General features: G+C 48.1%; 1 protein-coding gene and 1 pseudogene across 3 annotated transcripts in view; one reads left to right on the forward strand and one right to left on the reverse strand.

Annotated features, from left to right (window-relative positions):
• The window catches only part of GABRA5 (gamma-aminobutyric acid type A receptor subunit alpha5), a 66,202-nt gene extending 44,391 nt beyond the window's left edge, over nucleotides 1-21,811 (forward strand). For all 3 annotated transcript variants that reach the window (XM_074400140.1, XM_039480096.2, XM_074400141.1), the window contains exons 8-11: nucleotides 9,558-9,701; nucleotides 12,283-12,435; nucleotides 15,552-15,763; nucleotides 20,575-21,811. In XM_074400140.1, the coding sequence (XP_074256241.1) occupies nucleotides 9,558-9,701; nucleotides 12,283-12,435; nucleotides 15,552-15,763; nucleotides 20,575-20,874 (809 nt within the window). In that variant the 3' untranslated portion in view covers nucleotides 20,875-21,811. The remainder of the gene's footprint in view (nucleotides 1-9,557; nucleotides 9,702-12,282; nucleotides 12,436-15,551; nucleotides 15,764-20,574) is intronic.
• LOC120368246 (U4 spliceosomal RNA) lies at nucleotides 18,651-18,781 on the reverse strand (annotated as a pseudogene).
• Nucleotides 21,812-22,734: the final 923 nt, after the last annotated feature.

Below are 22,734 nucleotides of genomic sequence, written 5' to 3' on the forward strand. Positions count from 1 at the left end.
CATTGAAGCTTGGCAGGAATGAATGTCCCACCCCTGACTATATGACCTTCTCTGGTGTCACTCCATCAGTGGGTTGGGTGCTGGCAAAGCAGAAGTCTTAGCTGCCTGTTCAGCATTTGCTAGCCTGGAATGGGGTGGGGCCGCATTTTTTTTCTGGGGTGCTTGGTTCGAGTACAGTGGTCAGTGTCTAAAAGTTTCTCATCCTGTGGCTAGATCACACACATTTTCTTTGTCTGTGCCCCTGGGCATTTCCAAGTTGCCAACTTCGTCAGCTCCAAGCCTGGGGTGTATAAGACAGGAAGAAAACCAGACAGAAACCACAGGGCCATCCCTTGGGTCCCTAGGCCTGTCTGCCTGCTTCTTTCTATCATTCAGATTCTTCCTATATTTATTTTATACATAATATGTACTTTTATTTATAAATATAAGTGTATGATACTTACTTTTAGTGGGAGGAATAGAGAAAAATGTGTTTTTGTCTGTCTGAAAGTGGAAATCTTTCTCGATTTGTTTTCATTTTAATGTATACTTCTTGTGGTTTACTGAGGCTCTTGACTCTTAAGTGTGTCTTTCACCAAATTTGAGGCATTTTGGCTGTTATTTTTTCTAATTTTTTTTTCTGTCTCATCTTCCTTCTCTTTTTTATCTGAGGTTCTAATTACATGTACTCTGCCTTTTGGTATAATCCTGTAGATCACTAGGAGTGCGTTCATGTTTTGTCTTCCCTCTATATTTTTTATATTGGATAATTTCTATTTAGTGCCTCAAGTTCACTGAGTCTTTCTTCAGTCTTTTCCAATCTGTTGTTAAGCCTAAACAGTAAATACATTATTCAGTCTATGATATTTATTAGGTTTAGAATTTGTATTTGATTCTTTTAAGGTTTCAATTTCTCTACTAAGATTTACTGTTAGTTTTTTATGACAGCAATTTTTTATTATAAAACATTACATATTCTCTTTTCTAGTCTTAAGCATATGTATAACAGCTGCTTTGAAATTCTTATATACTAAATCCATCATTTGAATCCTATTTGGATTGCTCTGCATTGATTGCATTTTCTCTTGAGCATGAGTCCTTTTTTCTGTTTCTTTTACGTATATTAATTTTGAATTGCTTTCCGGATATTTTATTGTTATATTGCACAGGCTCTGGATGCTGTTAAATTTAGGGTTCGTTTTTATTTATTTGTTTTTAAGCCAGTTAACTTGGCTGAGTGTAAACTCCAAGCTCTGTCTTTCCTGTGGCAGGCAAGCCATGAAACGCAGGTGGTCCTTGTGCTGGGGTTGGGCTGGTAGGCTTCTGCTCCCCACATACATATGCATAACTGAGGGGTGAGCTAGAGATCTGGGGACAGATGATGTGTGTCTGTATACATCACTTTGGGCCTCCCTCCTGGCTCTTTTCCTTCTAGGATTTTGCACCTCACTCTCCAGCAGCTGCTCTGATAGTTCCAGACTCTTCCTTACGGTCTTCAAGCCAGGGAGATGGAGGGGTCCTTCCTGAGCATCAGCTGCCTTCCAGCTTCTTCAGTGAAAAGCCATTCCTTCCTCTTAAGTGGCAACTCCCGTCTTTGCATCTCTCTAGGGATTTCAGGGAGTAGTTTTTCATTCGACATCTAGAGATAATGGGTGCTACCTAACAGCGGACACTCTGTCGTTCCTGGACGCAGAAACTGTTTTGATTTCAAGAATTGCGTCTGATATTACTTCCATCATTCCAAAGAGATTTTTGGAATTAGGAGAAGAAGTATGTGTGATGAGCTAAAAGTTAGGTTAGATGGAAATAATTCAGCTTTTTCAAACTATGATGTTTAAATGCTGTACAGAGATTAAGCTATACGTTTATGTGGGGGAAACAGTATAATGGAAAGGGACTATCTCTGGGATTTACTTAAATCATTTGCTCCCATGGGGTGGCTGGCTGTGGACATCATTATTCAGAACAAAAGACCCTCTGAAGATTCCTGAGGCATTTCATTTGGGCATCACTGATTGATGTCTTTGAAAGAAAACTACTTGTTTACATCCTCAGAGGAAGCGGAGTTGTGCAACTTGAAATTATGCCACTCTTTGTATATGAAAATTATGCTTTTGATGTGATCAAAACAAAAGACTAAAAGTCAAAGATTATTATCTTTATGATCATTGGTTTAGTTCAAGTCAACATGATACCCAGATGTAATGGTGATGGCGTGATATGCAGATGTAATGGTGATGGCGAGATACCCTGGTGTAATGGTGATGGTGTGATACCAGGTGTAATGGTGATGGTGTGATTCCCAGGTGTAATGGTGATGGTGTGATACCCAGGTGTAATGGTGATGGTGTGATACCCAGATGTAATGCTGATGGCGTGATACGCATATGTAATGGTGATGGCGTGATACCCAGAAGTAATGGTGATGGTGAGCAGGGCATGCAGCACAAAAGTATGTTTTGGTAAAGAAAACTGTGATAACCTGATTATTTATTAAATTAATCATACTTAAAACCAGCTAACTGCAGTTAAATCATTTATCACACTGAAAGCTAACTCATTCAATGAGAGTCCCTTCACTTTCTATATTCAATCAAATAAAGTAAGATTCATATTATATATAAAAATTAAAACCAGTAGAAGTGCTTCTTGAACTCAGTAGGGATTTTGAACTCTTACGTCAAATTTATTTTTATCTGCCTGCTATTAAGATTGATTTGATTTGCTTCAGAGACTGATCATTCATTTATATTTACTATGAAAAACAGTAAGAATGATTTTATTTACATGTCCTGTATTGTTTGTATACTGTTGACCAAGAGCTACAAAACAGTACACATTTCACCTTTCCTCAGTTATATGGTTTCAGCTCAGCACATGGTAATTGTAAGAGAGTTGTTATTCAACAAAGTGTTTTTCTTACTTGTCTTTCATCTTCTAGATTTACTAAGAATAGATGCTTGGCCAACTTGTTCACTTATGCCATTGGCATCTGAGCATGCAGAGGCTAAATGGGATAGTATCATGAGTCTCAAATTAATCAATTCAACAATTCTCTGTTATTAGGAGACAAGGGAATGCAACATGTGTCATTATTCTAATGAGCCACATGCCCTGGTTTGTCTAATGCAGAACAGAATTAACAGACATTTCTGTTATTGCTATCTCTGCTCTCAAGAATTCCAACGAATCTTGAAATTAGCCTTAGCTTACAAAAGGATGTTTCTCGGCCAATAAGGAAATTCCTTAGGTATAATGGCATGGCGTCCAGTTGGAAGCAAATACTTAAATACAGCAAGACTGAGAAAATATATATGCAAATTATGTTATTCATTTTATTTGTGGAGTGATTCATTAAATATTTGATTAAGTCATGAGTTGACATCTGGATTCACAAAAATATATACTAAATTAGAACTGGAAGTTTCTTTGGTGGTCATGCACTGGAGAGAATTTCAGGAAATGAGGGGTGAATCTCACTTCCGCATTTCGAGCTATTTGTAACAGCAGCACCCCATCTGAGCACTCTATCTGAGTTCCTTCAGGCTGCTATAACAGAATACCAGATGTTGGGTGGCTTATACATAACAGGAAAGTGTTTCTCACAGTTCTTCAGGCCGGGAAGCTCAAGGCCAAGGCGCTAGCAGATTAGATGTCTGGTCAGGGTCTGCTTCCCAGTTCACAGACAGCCATGTTCTCACTGTGCCCTCACATGGTGCTAGGAGTGAGGGGTCTCTCTGAGACCTGTTTTAAGAGGCCTCCCCCTCATGACCTAATCACCTCTCAAAGGCTCTTAAGACCAATCCCATTTACGATTAGATTTTAACATAAGAATTTTGTGAAAGACACAAGTGTTGAGTCTGTAGCAGGTGCACTAAGCATTCAGCACTCAGCGAGATGCAGTGAGGAGCACAGAAGCATGAACCCTGGTCTGTTTCCAAGGAGTTCATTATGGGCACCTTTGGAAAATTAGGTTAAATGCCTTCATGCAGTTGAAACCATTTGAAATTCATAGATGGGAATATTTATTATGAGGATAATGTTTTGAGCTGAACACGGTAGGATTTGAATAGAAGGAGGCATATAACGGAAACCAGAACAAAACACAAATGAGCACCGATCAGTTGTCAAGGTGTTGAGCCAAAAGAGAAGCCTCATCTGGGGAAATGACAGGTTGCCATTACCACTCAAATAGGAAGGGGCTCAAGTATGAAAGAGTCAAAGTAGCAGGCAGGATACCCAGGAAATGAGACTGGGCCCCTCCCTTGTGCCTTATACAAAAATCAAATCAAGGTGGAGGAAAGACTGAAATGTAAAACCCAAAGCTATAAAAACCCTAGAAGAAAATTGAGGCAATACTATTCAAGATATAGGCATGGGCAAAGATTCTATGATAAAAACTTCAAAAGTGGTTTCAAAAAAAGCAAAAATGGACAAATGGGATCTAATTAAACTAAATAGCTTCTACACAGCAAAAGAAGCTATCATCAGTTTGAACAGACAGCCTACAGAATGGGAGAACATTTTTACAAGCTATCCATCTGACAAATGTCTAATATCCAGAATCTCCAAGGAACCTAAACAAATTTACAAGGAGAAAACAACCCCATTAAAAAGTAGTCAAAGGACATGAACAGGCAATTCTCAAAAGAAGACATTTATGCAGCAAAAACATGAAAAAAAGCGCAACATCACCATTCGTTAGAGAAATGCAAATCAAAACCACAGTGAGATACAATCTCACATGTGAGATTGGCAATTATTAAAAAGTCAAGGAACAACAGATACTGGCAAAACTGTGGAGAAATAGGAACACTTTTACACTGTTAGAATGTAAATTAGTTCAACTATTGTGGAAGGCAGTGTGATGATTCCTCAGAGACCTAAAATCAGAAATACCATTTGAACCAGCAATCCCATGAACTGGGTATATACAGAGGAATATAAATCAATATATTATAAAGATACATGCACTCGTATGTTCACTGCAGCACTATTCACAATAACAAAGACATAGAATCAACCTAAATGTCCATCAGTGATAGCCTGGATAAAGAAAACGTGTCACATATACACATGGAATACTATGCAGTCACGAAAAGGAGTTAAGATCATATCCTTTGCTGAAGCCATCATCCTCGGCAAACTAACACAGGAACAGAAAACCAAACCCCGCATGTTCTCACGTATGAGTGGGAGCTGAACAATGAGAACAAATGGACCGGGTGGGGACTAACACATACTGGGGCCTGTGGCAGAGTAGTGAGGGGAGGGGGAGCATCAGGAAAAATAGCTAATGAATGCTGGGCCAAATACCTCGGTGATGGGTTGATTCGTGAGGAAACCACTGTGCAACAGACATGCACATCCTGCACATGGATCCCGGAACTTAAAAAAAGCAGGCAGCGTGAGCGGTGTTGATTGAGCAGAGGAAGAATGTGCAAAAATCACTATTCATGGAGCTGAAACCAAAAGCTGGGAATTCCTGCAAAGCCGTTAGAAGTGAGGCAGCAGGGGAGTGGGGAGTTGGGGACAGATAGCATGGGGAGAAACGCCAGATATAGGTGATGGGGAGCAAGGCAGCAAATCACACTGCCATGTGTGTACCTATGCAGCAGTCTAGCGTGTTCTTCCCACGTACCCCAAAACCTAAAATGCAATAAAAAAAAGTGAGGGAGCAGAGAGCAGGGTGGCGGCCAGATTTAAAAAGTGGATGTAGAGGCCAAAAGAGGGACGTGATTCCAAGACAGCCGACCAGTTTTAAGATCAGATGACTTGGGAAACACTGTTTCCCATGAGGAAGTTGGAATAATTGTACGGAGCTGATGGACTGAAGGTAAAAAAGCCAATCGGTGTACGCGCGGTGAACAATTGTTACCTGGGGGATTTCCCCTACACACCCCAGCCTCCTGTCTCACTTCTCACCGCTGTCTGCAAGGCAGAGGATCTTTTCTGCTGGGAGAGTGACAGGTCTTTTCCTACTTTCCTGATCTTGGCCTTAGGTTCGTGAACACTGACAGCATGGTCTGACTCTCTCTGTGTCAGACGAGTCACAGCCATAACCCTATGTGATTTTGCGAGGTCTCACTGTGGCACAGTGATGGGAGTGGAGTTTCATTGGTACCCGGGCCAATGCGTTATCTGTTCATCCCCATCGCCTCCTGTTTGATCTTGGGCAACGAAAGGGGTGTGGCTAAATTCCACTGATGTCATTTTTACTGTCAATTTAAAGCAGAGATACTGGGTGTCCAGGAGGCCATCAGAGATAATGCCTTTATCTGTTAGTGTTTTTCAAAGTTGTACAATTGATGTGTTCAGTGCTAACCTGGTGTTCAGCTCAGGAGGCTGCAGACGGTCTCATTGGGGCGCTGTGACAGGGTATTGTCCTGCCGTTACTTTGCTGATTCCCACCCAGGCTTTCAAAGAGAGGGGAGGCCAAGGTGGGTGGATCGCTTGAGGCCAGGAGTTCAAGACTAGGTTGGCTAACATGGCAAAACCCTGTCTCTATAAAAAATGTAAAATTATCCAGGCATGGTGGCATGTGCCTGTAATCCCAGCTACTCGGGAGGCTGAGGTGGGAGAATCGCTTGAACCCGGGAGATGGAGGTTGCAGTAAGGCAGTGAGCCAAGATCTCTCCACTGTACTCCAGCCTGGGCAACAGAGAGAGACTGTCTCAAAAAAAAGAAAGAAAGAAAGAAAGAAAAGAAAAAGAATGAGAAAGTGAGAGAGACGGGTTTAGATAACTCCAACCCTGTACATTTTCAAATTAAAAGAATTCTAAGCACCTGTTACATTCTGAACTGCATTTTCATAGTTGTGAATACACAGAGTCATACAGTCACCTGAGCTGACCAAGGACTCAAACTTGAGTTTGCTTTGGACCAAGAATAAGAAAGTAAATTAACATAGAATCTAGACCTTTTCATAAGACTAGATTTGACACCAAGCAGAGATCATTCCCACACAGTTATGTCCATGATACCTGCTGTTTATGAAGCACGTGTTGTGGGTCAGGTGTGTGCTAAACACTCAACATTCACGTATCCATTTTGTCGTCAGTGACCTAGGAGATGGGGGTATTTTCTCCCATCCACAGATGGGGAAATCGAGGCTGAGGGCTCAGAGAAGTTGCTCAGGGCCACCGGCTGGTAAGCGTCAGGCCCGTGCTGCCTGCCTGGCTTCCTTTGTAGTTAGTCCAGAGACCCCGGGTTTCTGTAAGACCTCACGAATTTGTACCGCTGCCACTTCCCAGTCGGGATTTGCAAGGCTAGCAGAGGACAAACAGGGTCAGCCCAGGGGAAGGAGCCTCCCGGAAAACAGGGATGAATCTGCAAGCCCAACACGAGTGAAAATGTGTCAGACCTTCTTGCCTGGCTCTGCTGATGTGTGGTCGGGGCGGGTGAGCTTTATGTTTTCCAGAGCTCTAAATCATGACAGATGCACTGCAACCCTGATTGCCTCATTTGCTCTTGTCACGGCAAAAAGATTGAATACCACACTGCTGACACGGAGAAGGAATTGAGAGCTGGTTGCTAAACAGGGGAGCCGAAATGGACAGGAGGGGTCATTTCTTCCCACCGTTAATGCGGTGAGGAGAGCAGATCTTGGTGATATCTGGTGAAAATGCGGCAACCACGTTGTCTCTTGCTGCTGTCATTATTAATGCTATTAACACCATCAATAAGTCATTTAATATCCACTAGTAGTTTGAAAAACAAGATCATATGAATGAGGATGATGCCACTCACTGATTCTAGGTGTCTTTTTCTACTTACAACGATTCTTGTATTGGATTCTGACTGTAAGATAAGGATTATCATCCAACCCCTACGCCCCAACCATGGAGAAAGGGGCTCACAGGACTTGCACCCAGTGAGACTGCAGGTCAGGCTGGCCTTGGCCTCAGCCAGTCCCCCGACAGCCGTCCCTGCCGGCTCGTGCCCCTGCTCCTGCGTTACTATGTCGCTCGAGCCCAGGAGGAGCCATCCATGACTGTGTGCCGTCCCCAGTCCCTCTGAGGAAGGGGATGAGCAGGCCGCGGCCTCCACCCTCCACGAATCCCATCTGTGTCTCAAGTCTGCTGTCTGCCTCCCTCCAGGCCTCTGAAGGAGGCACCTGCACCCTCCGACCTCTCCCACTCCCAGAGGACCCCGGTGTCCCCCTCCTTGCGTCTCTCCCTCTCTTCCCCTCCCTGCTGCCTTTCGTCCTTGAGCAGATTCGGCACTGAGTAGTCAGCTCCTCATCAGCTTGTGAGGGAAGGATTGTTTCCTGTGCCCTACACGCTGTTTAGATGAATGTGTATGTTCTCAGATGGTCCCTGATACGGCTTGGCTCTGTGTCCCCACTCACATCCCACCTTGGATTATTACAATCACCACATACCAAGGGTGGGACCAGACAGAGGCCACTGGACCGTGAGGGCAGTTTCCCCAAGCTGTTCTCGTGATAGTGACAGCTGATGGTTCTATAAGCGTCTGGCGTTTCCCTGGCTAACACTCATTCTCTCTCCTGCCCCCCGTGAAGAAGTGCCTTCCAGCATGCTTGTAAGTTTCCTGAGGCCTCCCCAGCCACGTGAAACTGCGAGTCAGTAAACCTCTTTTCTTTATAAATTACCCAGTCTTGGGTATTTCTTCATAGCACTGTGAGAACGGACCAATACAGTCCCTGACTCCCAGAACTGATCAGTCACCACAACCTCCTACCCTAAGCTTTGAACACCTTTGCCAGCCTCCGGATTCATATATCCCAGCCTAGTCACATCTTCCAGAGGCTCCCCACTCTCTTTGGCTTTTGGTCCCCTTTCCCCCATCCTCAAGCCAGCAGTGGTAAGGGCAGCCCTTTTGTCATGCTTCTAATCTCTCTGACTGGAGGAAGTTCTGTGTTTTTAAGGGGGCAGTGATTAGGCTGGGCCTCCCGGGGTAATCGCGTACGTGCGCTGACATCAAGGTCCAGAGCCCGAATTCCAATGCACAGTGCGTCTCGCCAAGGGCAGTGCCATATTCACAGGTGTGACACTGGGGGGTGCAGGTCCTGCCTGCCACAGCACCTCCACACTCAGGATGGCATGGACAGCAGGTGCCTACTGCAGAGGGGAAGACTGGGACTAGGGAATGCGGCCGGGTGCTGCTTCAGGTGCTTCGTGCACGGAAGTCTTGACGTAGGCCATGCAGTCATAGCCAGAGCCCTCAGATGTGGGTGCTGTTTTTACCCCGTTCTACAGATGCACGGACTGAGGCACAGAGAATAAGTAACCTATGAAGTCAGAACTGGAGGGGCCCAGGCACTCCGGTCTCAGAGCCTGTGTTCTCACCTGCTGCACCATCACGTGCTCTGCAGAGAAACACACACATGCCAGGAAGTGCCAGACAGCAGCCTGGCACCCAGGCCCTCACCCCTGAGAAGAAGCTGAGCTGCAGTGGCGTCTGCTCTGGTCCAGTTAACCTGCGCACTCTTTAGGTCACATGATCTTGACTTTTCAAACCTCCCATCCTCTCTTGCTGCTTAGTAAAAGCTTCTGCGTTTTCCACGTGGGGCGTGATTTCACGTTTGTGTCCCTTTCTGCCTCCTCTGCATGCAGATGCCTATCCGAATTCTGAGGTCGTCTACGTCTGGACCAACGGCTCTACCAAGTCTGTGGTGGTGGCGGAAGACGGCTCCAGACTGAACCAGTACCACCTGATGGGGCAGACGGTGGGCACCGAGAACATCAGCACCAGCACAGGTGAGGGCTGGGCACGCGCCGCGCTCCCGGGCGCACGCCGGACACCGCACCCTCGGAGAGCTCGCCGCTCTGGGCACCCCTCAGCAGGGGCCACGTGGGAAGCGGCACAGCTGCCAAGCACACCCTGTCCCGGCCAGCTGCTCTCCATGGGCCACAGCTGCGTGAGAGCTGGGCAGCGAGTCCTCCCAGCCCGCCCCTCCTTGCAGCCGCGCACAGAGGCACCAGCTGTGGCCGTAGGTGGTGGCAGACCTGCTTATGTAACAGCCCCCTAAGCAGAAAAGTTAGACAGCTTCCTGCAGATACCCCAGTCACCTGCTCCCCACCCCCTCTTGATACACAGTGCAGAGATTTCCCTGGAGTTGAGGTTGGGAAAGCACAGCCAGGCAGCTCACAGAGAGCTGAAATGTACAAGAAGGAAGCAGACGCTCTCGATGCCATGTGCCCCGGGCTGGCCTGAGCCCTGCAGGGCCCGTGCAGCCCCATCCCAGCCTGGCTTCCCCTGACACAAAGTTGGTGGGGAGACCAAAGGAACAGGATGCATTGCATCTCCAGAGCCTGCAGGTTATGTGGCCAGGTGTCTCCAGGGCAGGCAGGCCCAGCCATAGAGGTCAACATCACCAGGCAGTGCCGTGAGCAAGGGAGGGGGTTTTGAGCTCCAAAGAGCCTCTGCAGCCTTGGAGAAAAGCCTAAAGGGAGGGAGGGAGCTCTGAGGGCAGAATGAGCTCTTAAGTCCCAGAGGATGCCCTCAGGTAAGCCCACCATCAGCATGGCTGATTGTCGGCACCGTACCCTTGCAGCTGGCAGAGCACACCCGCCGTTCAGTGCACAGCCTGTCCTGAGTGCATACGCGTGGGGTCAGCGCCCTGTGGACTCACGGGTCTGCCAGCCGCGCATCCTTGGGAGCTGTGAGAGTCTGGGAGGATGGCTTCACCGTTTGGTTACTGTGCTAAAGGGAAAGGCAGAGGGGACGGGCCGGTTTTGTGGAAACCAGTGGAAGGTGCTGCAGCAGGAGTTTGGGGTGAGCAGCTGTGACGCTGAGGGGGGACGCTCCCGTCTGAAGCTGCTTCATGTCATTCTTTAAATATTAATAACTGGGATTACTACTCCTATTTGCATTTTACAGTCTTTTAAAAATCACTGCCAAATTTTCCTACCCTCAACTCAAAAATAAAACAAAATAAAAAGACTACTGCCAAAAGAATTAGAAGCAGGAGAGTAATTTCAAGCCCTACTGTAAAAGGAATGCCGTTTCACTTCTTCAGGAGCTGAGGAGACACAGACTTGGATTGTCAGTAGAGGTCCAGTCCCCACTACCAACACGCCCCTGCCTCCCCGTCGCCCGTTTCTTCCTGGGGTGTTGGAGCCGGCGCTGCTCCCTCACCGGCCCTCACCTGCCATGGGCCATGGGAAAAGTGCACCTTGGCATGGCTGGCCTGCCCAGGCTCTGCTGAGAGTGTTGGCTCCTGTGGTGGTGGAGGGCAGATGTCGCCACATGCGATTGCTCTGGTTCCTTTGTCTCCGACATACGACATGTTTTGAGTCTGTGCTCAGTGAAGCATCCGCAGTGGGCTTTGCTGAGCTGTGGCCTTCCATCCCAACAGTGAGCACTGCAGCTGTGCGGGCAGACCCTGATGTCCCAGCAGCAGCCGACCACTGCTCCAACAGGCAGACTGGGCCTGTGCTGGGGGAGCCCCCAGGCCTGTTCTCCCACGTTCACGGTGCATCCCAGCCCTCCGGCCACACCATCCACTCCTTGCAATTCAGCCAGTGTTCTTTGAATTGCTCTGCCTGCACCCCTCAAAGAACAGTCCCCGTCTCCCCAGGGAGAGGCAAATACAGGTGGCAAGAAGGCTGGCCCAGCGGGCCTCCCACTCCCTGACCACAGCCACCCGCCTCAGCTCCTTACCAGTTCACCGTGAGGACCGCATCATTCTCAGCGATGAGCGGGAGGTCCCCTCGCGCCTCCCACACAGCCAGGCAAATCCAGAGGAGGCACTGGGGCATCGCCAAGGAAATGCCCCTGATCTCAGAGAACAGGCGACACCTTTCTGCCAGGTGGTAGAAGGGGTGGGCTGCCAGGGTCCAGGGTCTCCTGAGCTGCTGCATCTCACCCAGCGCCCGGGGTGCAGCCAGCACAGAGCCTGTGGCCGGTAGGAGTGGTCGTCTCACCTCCCTGGAGCCTCTGGGCTGGAAACAAGGGCTCTGTCCACCCTCTGCAGGGCCCTGTGAAATCCTGAGTTGCATCTGGGGAGGCTAAATCCTGAAATCCTAATTGCAGAAGCAGGCAAGCGGGTGGGGGAAGAGAGGCACAGATTGTGACTGGAGATTAGTAAAACACACAAATCTGATTTTCCCCAGGAAGAGCGTCCATCAGCAAAGGCTCTTCAGAGACCAGGGGTCATAAGACTTATAAAATGACTGTGAAGGAATGCATGCATCCTCCCGTGTCCTCTCCTTAACCCGGGTCACACAAATGAACACTCGTCCAGCCCGACGGGAGGGGAAGGGAGGCTCCTGGTGAACTCCTGGGATGCAGTGGAGATGCTCGAGGACTGACGTGGGGTCGTTTGCTTCTTTGCAGGCGAATACACAGTTATGACAGCTCACTTCCACCTGAAAAGGAAGATTGGCTACTTTGTCATCCAGACCTACCTCCCCTGCATCATGACCGTGATCTTATCACAGGTGTCCTTTTGGCTGAACCGGGAGTCAGTCCCAGCCAGGACAGTTTTCGGTGAGTGTCCCTAAGCCAGGCCTGGCCACCGATGTCTTACCACTGACCCTGATCACCCCACAGCAGCAGCAGCAACTGGCACGAAACTTCTGGTGCCGCCTCTTCGTGGTGTGACCTGGAAAACAAGTGGACCAATAAGTTAAGAGTTGAATGTCAAGGATTAGGTTTAGGATTTCTCGCTAAAGAAGGATTTAAGGAATATCCCGTGGTCTATTCGATAGTTATTTCCTTGTTGAAAAGCCTTGTGTGGTTTGACACTGTCAGCGCGTACCTGTTTTATGTCAGATTTTGCTCTGCAGGTTGAGCACCCCTTATCCCAAATGCTTGGGACCAAGAGTGTTTCGGGTATCAGACTTATTTAAAATTTTGGAAGAATCGCATGATACCATTTGAGCATCTCTAATCTGAAAATCCGAAATGAACTCCACGGAGCATTTTCTTGGAGCACCGTGTCAGTACCCAAAGAGTTTTGGATTTTGTAGCATTTCAGGTTTCAGATTTTTATATAGGGTAACTCAGTCCGTAGAATGTTAGTGCTCATAAAGGATGACTTTGTAAGTTACCAGGCAGTTTTCTTTGAAATATGCATGCTGCTTTAAAATTAACCGCAAAATAACAATCAATGAGATACAGTCGTAACGAATTAAATCTATATACCTGGTGAAAATCTAGAGCAGCATTACTTTACTTACGTAACACACAAACTAAGTCCGGAGAGCGCTAACTCAGGAGCTACCTTGGCGCAACAGACACAGTTGAGAGTCTGAGTCTTAATTACGTCGAAGCTCTTGAGTCCTCAGATTCAGGAAGGTACTAAAGGCAGTTTTGCCACTCAGGGTCATCCTGGATGCTCACGTCTTTGTAAACTGTAAAGCACGATTACACATCAGCATTTGCTATTGCACTTTCCTTTCCAAAGCAGGAGAACATTTGCGTACGTTTTATCTGAATGCTCCCCAGAGTGTAGGCTGCCCAAAGGCCCAGGGAGTTCGGGAGGGAATGGCATGGGCTGCTCCCACCTGATCGTCACTCTGTCTCCAGCCACGAGTCCAGCTTCACCTGCCAGGCCTGAGCGAGCTTCAGCATTGTTTCGGGAAGGTGTGGAAGTTGGCTGGTGACTAGGCAGCGCTCCCCAAGTTACTGTTCCTGATGAAAATCTTTAGGGGAAATTTAGTTGGTCGGCAGGAAAAAACTGAGGAGGATATTGCCTGTTACAGGTGGTATTTTTTTGGAGGGGGACGGGGGGGATATTCCCAGTGCATATTAAGACATTAAAAGGCTCAAGAAGACGACTCCAGAGGCTTGTTTAAGACCATGCATAGAAGACTTCCCCCTCAACACAGTGATTACCTGGATTTCTAAAAAAAAAAAAAATCAAATATCTCTATTGATTCCTTTCGAAGGGTTGATTTCATGCAGGGAATGACATTCAGTGAGTACATGTAGAGCTTTGAAGGATGGCATCGAATGAAACTCATGGTGGCCGTGACCCCAGCCGTACGATGCAACCTTGGTGCTGTGCTGGTCTCCTGGGGCTGCCGTAACCAAGTCCACACACCGAGGGCTCAGACAGCAGAAAGGAATCGTCTCACAGTTCTGGGGGCTGGAAGGCTGGGATCAGGGTGTGGGCAGGGCCGGCGACTCCTGAGGCCTGCAAGGGAAGGATCTGTTCCTGGCCTCTCTTCTGGCTTCTGGTAGCTCTTTAGCTTGTGGCCGCATCACTCGGCCTCACATGGCACGTTCCCTGTGTGCACGTCTGTCTCCAAAGTTCCCTGTTTTATAAGGGCACCGGTCACAGCCTATGAGGGTCCACCCCAGTGATCTCATTTTAACTTAATTACTTCTTTAAACACTGCATTTTCAAATAAGGTTACAATCTATAGTACTGGAGGTTAGGATTTAAACGTAGGAATTTTGCGGGCACTCGGTTTGACCAATGGCAGGTGTGTTACACCCCCACCCCCCACACAAGTGCACGCTTATGCAGAGGGCAAGGTCAGAAGGTGGAAGCTATGTGAACTGCAGAGACCAGCAGTCCTGGCTCCCAGTGCACATGGCCTCACCTCCTTGCTGGTGAACTTGGGCACCTTGCTAAATACTTCTAAATCTTCAGGCTTCCCACCTGCAAATCGGGGATCCCGACACCCATCCAGAATGCAACCTAGAGCAGAGTCTGACGCTCAGTGGACCCAGTAGCTGGCACACAATCTAGTTCCTGTCCTGAGGAATGTCCCCTTCCAGGGATCCAGCCTTGTGGTGTGGTCACTGCAGAATTTCCCTAGTGGCCACAAGCACCTTGCCCAGCAGGCTCCAGGGGACACTATTCCCTCTTTGAGGGAGTGGCATGCCCAGAACCAGACTCAGATACGGTGCTTCTGTTGCCCTCTGGCTCTTACAAGATTGCAGGTCGGGTTAATCCTGTGAAAGTCTGTCTCACATTTGCAGGGAGCCCACTACTTCCAGATGCATGGTGAATCACTGGGAGGCACCTGCTGGCTGCCGTGTGGATGTGAGTGTCATTCTGTCGATCTTGCCCCAGTGCATCAGAAACGCTTCACTCGAGCACTGGCTTCTGGCTGGCTTTGCTCGTGGCTGTGGGAGCCAAAATCAGAGCTGAACCCCTGCCTCCTCAGTTCACATTCTAGAGGAAAAGGACAGTCAGGACACAGAACGTCACCAGTCATCGAAGTGCTGTGAATGTGCTAGGTGTTAGCAGAACAGTAGGGGAAGGCACAGGCTAGATTAAAATCACCGAGGCGGGCAGATCGAATGAGGCCAGGAGTTTGAGACCAGCCTGGTCAATGTGGCGAAACCCCATCTCTACTAAAAATACAAAAATTAGCCCGGCGTGGTGACGCCTGTCTGTAGTCTCAGCTACTCAGGCAGCAGAGGCACGAGAATTGCTTGAACCTGGGGCACCAAGCTTGCAGTGAGCCAAGAGTGCTCCACTAAGCTCCAGCCTGGGCGACAAAGGAAGACTCTGTCTCAAAAACCCAGAAATAAAAATCACTAGTGCCCTTCGTGTCGGTCACTTGGGGTTATGTTGCACTGGGGTCCCCGGGGCCGGCACTGACCTCTGTTTCCGTTTTTCACTCTGCCCCATCCGACCCCCACAGGGGTCACCACGGTGCTCACCATGACGACCCTCAGCATCAGCGCCCGGAACTCTCTGCCCAAAGTGGCCTACGCCACCGCCATGGACTGGTTCATAGCCGTGTGCTACGCCTTTGTCTTCTCCGCACTGATAGAGTTTGCCACGGTCAATTACTTCACCAAGAGAGGCTGGGCCTGGGATGGCAAAAAGGCCTTGGAAGCAGCCAAGATCAAGGTACTGCCTGTTGCTCCTCCATCCCCACCTGCCCCCAAATGCTCCTTCCCTTTTTTTTCAAGGCCCTTACAGAGTCTTACTGACAACAGGTCCCATTTCACTCCAGCGAAAGGTGATGTGATGTGAGTGGCTTGGGCCTGTTTATATTCAAGCCTATTATGTTGCCGAAGTGACTCCTGCCTCTTGAGGGACGGCTTGTCCGGTTTTAATTGTGGAATCTGTTCCTCCGTGCGTTTTATACCATTTCTCCATGCCGGGTGTCCTCTTCAGGTGGCCTTCAGGTCGAGAAGGGGACATCAGCTTAATGGAAGGAGTTTATCAGCGAAGCACACCCAGCCCCACTCAGTACTTGACTTAACCCCCTTACATCAGGCGATTGTTGCTAAAGCGTTAACTGGGTTCAAAGCAAATAACCATCGCGTATTTAAAGGGGGATTTTATGCCCAAATCTTAAGAACATTTGAAGAAAAAAAATTGACCAAGATTCCAAGCTGCACTGGTACCTTGCGGAGACAAGAATAATGTACATCAACAGTAAATAAGGCAGCATGTGATGGACTGCTAATCACAGCGGGCGGAAAACAAACGCGCAAATACATCTCTGTGCTGAGAGGACAGGAGATCAGAGCGTCAGGGTGACCTGAAAGTAAAATTTAATCTGTCCTTTGGAAAATCAGCAGGAAGGGAGTCCTGGAAGCCATTACAGAGGTCTCGAAGCGCAGGTCCTGACTCCCAGCCAGGGGCCACAAGCCAGTTTTAGCACCGCTGGAGCCCGGGCTCCACCCAGAGACCTGGGTCCATCCCCGCACAGCCGAGGGCTTGACTCTGCCGTCAGGAGTTCTGGTCTGCCTCGCCCATTGGCCTCTGGCTTCTTCCAACCGCCAGGAGCCCCCCCCCCCACCCCGCTGTAGTTTCAGGATAGTAGCCCCACTTGCAAGCCTAGTTCCCTGGCTGGAGGAAGTCCCGAAGGGACCCATTCTGGGTGCTCTCATGGAGGGAGGAAAGGAGAAATGGGAGGAAGGGCCTTGGTGCGGGTGTGCTTTGGGGGCTGGGAGATCCACAGGAGTGGTCCGCCCACACTGGGTGATAGGGACTAGGGAACTGGGAGCAGGGTGTTCTCAGATGATGGAGGTTCTCGGCCTAAGCGTTTGAACTTGTTTCTGCAGACTGGGTGGCCAGAGAAGGTGCTGCGCGGAGAGAAACGAGAATGGATTCTGGGGAGGCAGGGATTCCCCACACCCCGCAATGTGTCGCTGAGAGATGCGCGTTTGCCACCTGCCTGGGACTTAGATGGTGCCCGATGGATGGCGGGCTAGAGCCCAGTCTGAAGTCAGGGAGCAGCCAGAGCCCCTGGCAGTCCCTGAGGTTGTTGGGCTCGTGCCTGTGAGTCTAGGAGGAGCGCGAGGCGCTGGGTGAGTGGCGAGAGCACACTCGTGGTCGGCTGTGTTGAGTGTCGCCCTCACTGGCAGTGACCCCGACTGCTCTGCCTCCCGTGGCGCCAATCTGATGGCCACACATCTGCATTCGGAACGGAGGCTTGGAGGGAGGACGGAGGATGAAGGGGACGTGCATTGTCTAATCTGACAGGAGCAAGGGTCTTTTAGAACCATCAGCGGGCCTCGGGCTGGCCTGTGGAACGTCAGGACCCTCTTGTTCCGGGGAAGGCAGTGGAGCTGGGGTCCCACCCCTGTTGTCAGGAAGGCTCTGTGCGCCGGAAAGCATGGTGCTTCTGCAGGCAGAGGCGGCACACCTGGCAGTCAGACGCTGGCCGCGAGCGTGGGTCCGCCAGCCTGGGGTCAGCCTACTCGAGTCAGCTCTTCCATTGAAGTAGAGAGGACTTTAAAAACATGGAGAGACTGTGTTCGCCACTGTTCCAAGCTGAGATCTCCAGAGCAAACGCGGCGTCAAGTTTGGGGCGTAAGGCAGTTTTCAGGGATGGCCGTTCGGGGTAGGAAAGAGGAGGCAGTGAGATTCAGAGAGGAAGAAGCTGAAGGCTGATGCAGGCCCAGCAGAGCCCAGGCTAACCTGCGGGGAGCGGGGAGCAGGCGCCCAGCGGAGCTGTCCGGTGTCAGGGACGTGGGCAGGGCGTTACACCCCTGCCTCACTGCCCACCAGATGCGGCTGGTTTCCCCTGGAAGGGCACGACCCGCCAGGCAGCCTGGCTGCCGGAAGAGCGGACACCTGGCCACACTGCCTGCAGCTGGGGAACACATCCTTCCTGCAAGGCGGGTAGATTCAGGGGTGCGTGTCCATGTCTACCACGAGACCCTGTGACTACGCTGAGTCCCAGGCGGGTACTCCCTGCCACCCAACCCCACCCACACCCCTACTGCACATTCCTTCCCAGTAAAAACCCACACTCTCAGGACAGAGAGGAGCTTCTAGAGGCCTTCCCTTCCCTTGGTTCCACCCAGAGAGAGAACCATTCTCAGCAGTCACGGGCATTGGTGGGTTTCTTCTGGCGGATCCGCGTGAGTGCTCACGTGGCGGCAGGAACGCGGGACGGCAACACGAGGCTCCGCGCGCCCCTGGTCCTGGCCTGGTGTTGGTTCACCTGTTTCCCTGGCTTCGGCTCCAGGCTTGGCCTTTCTGCTTTTCATCTTATTCTTAATGGTTGATTTATCTTCTTTACTAGCTTGTGTTTTTCAAGTTTTAGTTAACGAGAGTATATTACTTTAGTGATGGAACACAGTTTTTCTGACGTTTTATTGTGCACATTTTTAAATGTACAGCAATGCTTGAAGAGGTTCCCAGGGAAAACCTGTCTGCTGTTAACGTTTACCTATGCCTGTGCCATCCCCATCTGTCACCTCTCTATCTGTCCATCAATACGCCCATCTTCAATCCATCTTATCTTATTATTGTTATTATTTTTGTTTTTAATCAGTCTCCGTAGAAAATTGCCAATGCTGACTGTATCTCAAGTCATCACGGCGGGGTATTGGGAAAGTTTTCAATTAGTAATAATCGCGCCCCGGGTAAACCTCATTGGCTATGATACTGCCACTGCACAAAGCTTATTATTATTTTTTTGAAATGGAGTTTCACTCCTGTTGCCCAGGCTGGAGTGCAACGGCACAATCTCAGATCACTGCAGCCTCCGCCTCCTGGGTTCAAGCGATTCTCCTACCTCAGCCTCCCGAGTAGTTGGAATTACAGACATGCACCACCATGCCCAGCTAATTTTTTTTGTAGTTTTAGTGGAGACAGGTATTCTCCATGTTGGTCAGGCTGGTCCTGAACTCTCGACTTCAGGTGATCTTCCCATCTCGGCCTCCCACAATGCTGGGATTGCAGGTGTGAGCCACCGTGCCCGGCCAATCCATCTTATTTTTTGCTACGTTTCAAATAAATTTCAGATGGCAGTGCATTCCCCACTCCATACCAGCATGCATGTCATTAACTAGAGTCTAATACTAGCTTACTGTTTTATTCCTTTGAAGCAAAATTCATAGTGTAAAATGCACAAGTGTTAACGGCATGTTTGCTGAGTGTGGACAATATGCACGTTGCGTGTAACGCAAATCCCTGCCACAGTAGAGGACATCACTGGCCTCCAGAAGGCTCCTCGTGCTCCTCCCAGGCAGTGCTTGACCTGCCTCTCCAAACACATCCACTATTTTGATTTCTTCCACCATAATGTATCTTACCTGTTTAGAATTTCATATCCAAAAAAAGAAAAATATATCTTCACAAAAAAGGTATACAAGAATGTTCATAGCTGCTTAATCCATAAGATTCAAGATTAGAAGCAGTCCAGGTGACCACTGATAGGAGAGTAAGCAAACGGTGGCACATTCATATAAAGATACATCACTTAGCCATGAAAAGGGGGACATGATGGATACGTGCAGCAACGTGGGCGATTCTCAGAAGCCTTGTGCTGAGTGGAAGGCGCCTTCCCAAAAGTGCATTCTGTACCATGATGTTTAATCGCTTCCTTCCTCCTTCCCAGGAGGTCACGCCTTAGGGCCCCCCTCAAATCCACACACCTTATTCCTTCCCGCTGGTGCATTTGGAGGTAGAGACATGATGGCTCCCTCACAGGGGAAAGTCCCAATTCTATTTATGCCAAGATCTTGAGAAACGCCAGACTTTTTAACTTTTATTTTAGGTTTGGAGGTATACACGCAGGTTTGTTGTATAGGTAACTCATGTCACGGGAGGTTATTGTACAGATCATTTCATCACCCAGGTACTAAGCTTAGTAACCAATAGTTACTTTTTCTGCTTCTCTCCCTCCTCCCACCTTCCACTCCCATGTCTGTTGTTCCCGTCTCTGTGTTCATAAGTTCTCATCATTCAGCTTCCACTTGTAAGTGAGAACATGTAATATTTGGGTTTCTGTTCCTGTGTTAGTTTGCTAAAGATCATGGCCTCCGGCTCCATCCATGTTCCTGCAAAAGACATGATCTCGTTCTTTTTATCGTCCTTTTTTATGGCTGCATAGTACTCCATGGTGTATATGTAGCACGCTTTCTTTGTCTGGTCTGTCATTGATGGGCATTTAGATTGATTCCATGTCTTGGCTATTGTGAAAAGGGTTGCAATGAACATTCTCATGCATCCGTCTTTATGGTAGAATGATCCGTGTTCCTCTGGGTACATGCCCAGTAATGGTATTGCCAGAGTTTAATAGCAGCCATGGCTCTCATGTGTGTGCAGTCTGCAGGCTACCTGGAGGCATCAGTGGAGAAGGGCCCTCTCCCAGGCTACACGGGTTTCTCTCTTTTGAGAGAGCTACCTTTAGAATGCCAAGGTGAGCTGACCATTGCCTTCAAGTGTCTTTATGTTCCTACTATATTTTGCAGAAAAAGCGTGAAGTCATACTAAATAAGTCAACAAATGCTTTTACAACTGGGAAGCTGTCTCACCCGCCAAACATCCCGAAGGAACAGACCCCAGCGGGGACCTCTAATACAACTTCAGTCTCAGTAAAACCCTCCGAAGAGAAGACTTCTGAAAGCAAAAAGACTTACAACAGTATCAGCAAAATCGACAAAATGTCCCGAATCGTATTCCCAGTCTTGTTTGGCACATTCAACTTGGTTTACTGGGCAACGTATTTGAATAGGGAGCCGGTGATAAAAGGAGCCGCCTCTCCAAAATAGCGTGCCGCACTCCCAAACTCCAAGACAGCCATACTTCAGCGAAATGGTACCGTATGTGGACACTATCTTTCAGGAACGTTTTGCATGTTTAATAATATGTACAAATAATATTGCCTTGATGTTTCTATGTGTAACTTCAGATGTTTCCAAGATGTCCCCTTGATAAATCGAGCAAACAACTTTCTAGAAAAACAGGATATGGTGACTAACACTCAGATGCCCAGTATCAGACGTTGATAGTTTACAAACAAGATAAGTATATTTTTAACTGCTTCAAGTGTTACCTGACAACGTTTTTTATACTTCGTCATTTCATACAAATTTTCCCAGCGAATAAATATTTTAGGAAATTCTCCATGATTATTACTTGACCAACTATACTGCGAGAAACAGAGATCACGAAGAGCACATTTTTCATGATGAGGAAACTCGGACATTTATGTACCAAATGAATTGCCTTTGATAATTCTTACTGTTCTGAAATTAGGAAAGTATTGCATGTTCTTACATGAAGAATAGAATAGGCAAACGATTATGCAGGCAGATTAATAACAGATACATCACATGTTAGATACACAAAATACTTCCCTGGGGAAAAAATTAACTGCTTAACTTTTTTGGGAGGGAAAAGAAACATTTCTTACCCCACCCCACACCACCCACTAACTGAACAATAGCCAAGAAAGGAAAAGAGATGTTAAAACGAACTGTTTTGTTGACGTTCTCACTCGGCCCATTGAGTGCTGCTGTCTCTGAAACGCTGACCACCTCTCCCTGCAGCCAGCGTGTCGTGCTTCCGTGGTGAGAAACTGTAATTGAGTTATTTTCCATTCTGTTTCCTTGTATGTATTTCATGACTGGACTTACTGCTCTGTTAGCTTTTGTATATGAATCTTAAATGTTCATTACAAAATAAAAAATGAACTGATCTTGTGGACATATATCACTCTTTTTTAAAAATTTCATGTTTCGGTTGACTCATTTCCTAGAAGTGACCTAAATGGAACCCATCATGAAATTGTTGGGGAGCAAGGTGAAGCAAAACCAAACGCTTATGTGGTGGGTTGTCTGTGGTCCAGTCTAATTTTATAGGGTAGCACCTGGAAAGAAAACTTCCTGAAACCACAGCAAGGGTAGCAAGCAAAAGCAGGTATAGGCCATCACAGATACCTCAGTGTGCAGTGCGGCTTGGACCTCTGCTTGATAGAGTCTTCTCTGAGTGTGTTTCAAGGTGGGTGTGTGTTGTGGGTATGGTGACTACCTGGCTCTTCACATACTTGAAGATTTCCTTATCCCTTTCTTTCTTTTTTTTTCTTTTTTTTTTGAGACAGGGTCTTGCTGTGTTGCCCGACCGGCATACAGTAGCTCAGTCATGGCTCCCTGCAGCCTCAACCTCGCAGGCTCAAGCAATCCTCCCACCTCGGCCCCCTAAGTAGCTGGGACTACAGGCATGCACCACCGTGCCTGGCTAACTTTAAAACTTTTCGTAGGGACAGAGGCCTCACTGTATGGCCCAGCCTAGTCCTGAACCCCTGCACTGCCCCTTCATCAACTGGTTTTAGGATCTCACAGATGGAAGAGAAAAGGTGCTCTTAAGTGCTCACATGAAGAAGCATTTCCCTATGATAAATGATGATGGTATTTGTACAATAATGAGAGTGCTTTCTGTTGTACCACAGCAAAAATCCCAGCACAACAAAAAGCAAACGTAAGGCTCAATAGAAGATCCTGTTTTCATATGCCATGTAGTTACATTTCTCTCCTACAATCTGTAGAGTTTAGCTTTGCAGTGTGGTTTGGAGAAAAATAGACCACAAGTTTTGTCCAAATGGCTACAAGCATAAACACCCACTTTAAACA

This window comes from Saimiri boliviensis, chromosome 5, assembly GCF_048565385.1.
Source record: "Saimiri boliviensis isolate mSaiBol1 chromosome 5, mSaiBol1.pri, whole genome shotgun sequence".
Taxonomy (NCBI): Eukaryota; Metazoa; Chordata; class Mammalia; order Primates; family Cebidae; genus Saimiri; species Saimiri boliviensis.